At 36.8% G+C, this 1,586-nt stretch overlaps 1 protein-coding gene across 2 annotated transcripts in view; it reads right to left on the minus strand.

The window, feature by feature from the left end:
- RDX (radixin) overlaps positions 1 to 1,586 on the minus strand; it is a 114,065-nt gene that overhangs the window by 42,999 nt on the left and 69,480 nt on the right. Inside the window, exons 6-7 of one of the 2 annotated variants that reach the window (XM_006899054.1) lie at positions 1,424 to 1,525; positions 70 to 230 (exon numbers count right to left, since the gene is read on the minus strand). In XM_006899054.1, coding sequence (XP_006899116.1) covers positions 70 to 230; positions 1,424 to 1,525 — 263 coding nt within the window. Of the gene's footprint in view, positions 231 to 1,423; positions 1,526 to 1,586 lie in introns of both variants that reach the window. The other variant, XM_006899053.1, reaches the window with a different exon arrangement.

The following is a 1,586-nucleotide window of genomic DNA, read 5'->3' on the forward strand; positions in this document are numbered from 1 at the left end:
CAAAGGCCTGCTTTTCTCTGTTGGTGGTTCAGCTTATGAAGAACATGTATGCAAAGTAACAGCTCTCACATTGCTTCAAACTCATCAATACGCTGCTTTGTATTGCCTTGTCGAATCTGTCGCAGAGTCTTGTACTTATCGCGGCCTGCTTTAACATTCTCAGCATGAAGAACATCATTTTGTGTTTTCTTGGTTTCATCTCTGGCTTGAGCCAATTCTGAACTTAACGCCTAGATTTAAAAAAAAGAAAAAGAAAAATACTCCTATTATCTTTTTCCTCAGATTTTAAAAACTTAAGAATACTGTGTAAAGATACATATATTTGACATTTTAAGATACTTAAATTTCTATCAGAAAATGTTTTTCTTTAAACTCAGTTATTTGTAATGGTGGGCATAATGTTTGAGAAAGAATACTTGAATCTTTAATGTCTACATTCATCGACTATGTACATTATTCCAAATGGGCTTACTTTTTTCATCCAACAATTTGACTGTAATGGTTTACTGAACTGTAACTGTTTATAGAAGGTTTACTGTAGTCGGCAGAAGGATCTGAGTGGTAACAAATGATTGACATTACTGGCTGTAGAAGGTGTAAGCCCACCCACAGGTGCCCCAGGACAAAGCTCTGATTGTCTACTTTAACATATCCACCACTGAGACCCTCTAAAGCACAGTTCTACCAGTAACACACAGGGTCAGGATGCACCTGAATCAATGACAATGAGCAGTATATGTAAGATCTAAAGCCTACCACAAGAACCTTCTTCAAAAGTCTGACTAGATTACAATTATCATTGCCTTTCCTTTATTAATATTTAAGTATTTTACCAATTAAAACGATCTGAATAAAGTTCTAACAGTATTAAAATTTCCTATTTTGATCTAAACTGACCTGCCATTATGAAATCTGGACACACAATTCAGATTCTACAAGCTTAAAGGTAACCTGTTAAATATCATTGTTTTACAGCATACATTTCATTATTCAAATACATTTCTTTCTTTTCTAAACACACAATTTAGGCTGCTCTCTACCATTTAAAATGGGCCAACCAATAATGAAATAATTCACTGTTTCTATGACTTACAGAGGCAAAGAAACATTTGGAAGAAAGGCCTAGCAATCTAATTCTAAGAAATTTCAGCCACTGAAAACCTCGTGAAGCCCAGTTCTACTCTGGAACATACGTGGCGGCCCTGAGTCAGTGTCGACTCTTGGCAAATGACACTAGTAACAAACCTTGCTGATTTGTGAATGGATGAAATGATGGTACATCAAGCCCTCAGGAGACTAACACGTGGTCATCTGGTGTTAAGGCTTCTACGAATGATATCTTCCTCTTTAATACATTTGTCTGAACAGATGGAGCAATGCAGGATATAATTTGAATGTGCATACAACCGCAAATTTTAAGTACCTGGAGTTGTTTCTTAACACGCTCATTTTTCTGTGTTTCTGTTACCCGCTCTTCCTCACTCCTGTGGTTCATCACTCCTTCATTTGACAGTTCAGCACTAGCCTCAGCATTATTCTCATCATGTTCATCATGCTCATTTTCTGTTGGAGGAATGACTGGTGGT

Source organism: Elephantulus edwardii, unplaced genomic scaffold (genome assembly GCF_000299155.1).
Source record: "Elephantulus edwardii isolate Elephantulus edwardi_28Jun2011 unplaced genomic scaffold, EleEdw1.0 scaffold00245, whole genome shotgun sequence".
Classification (NCBI taxonomy): Eukaryota; Metazoa; Chordata; class Mammalia; order Macroscelidea; family Macroscelididae; genus Elephantulus; species Elephantulus edwardii.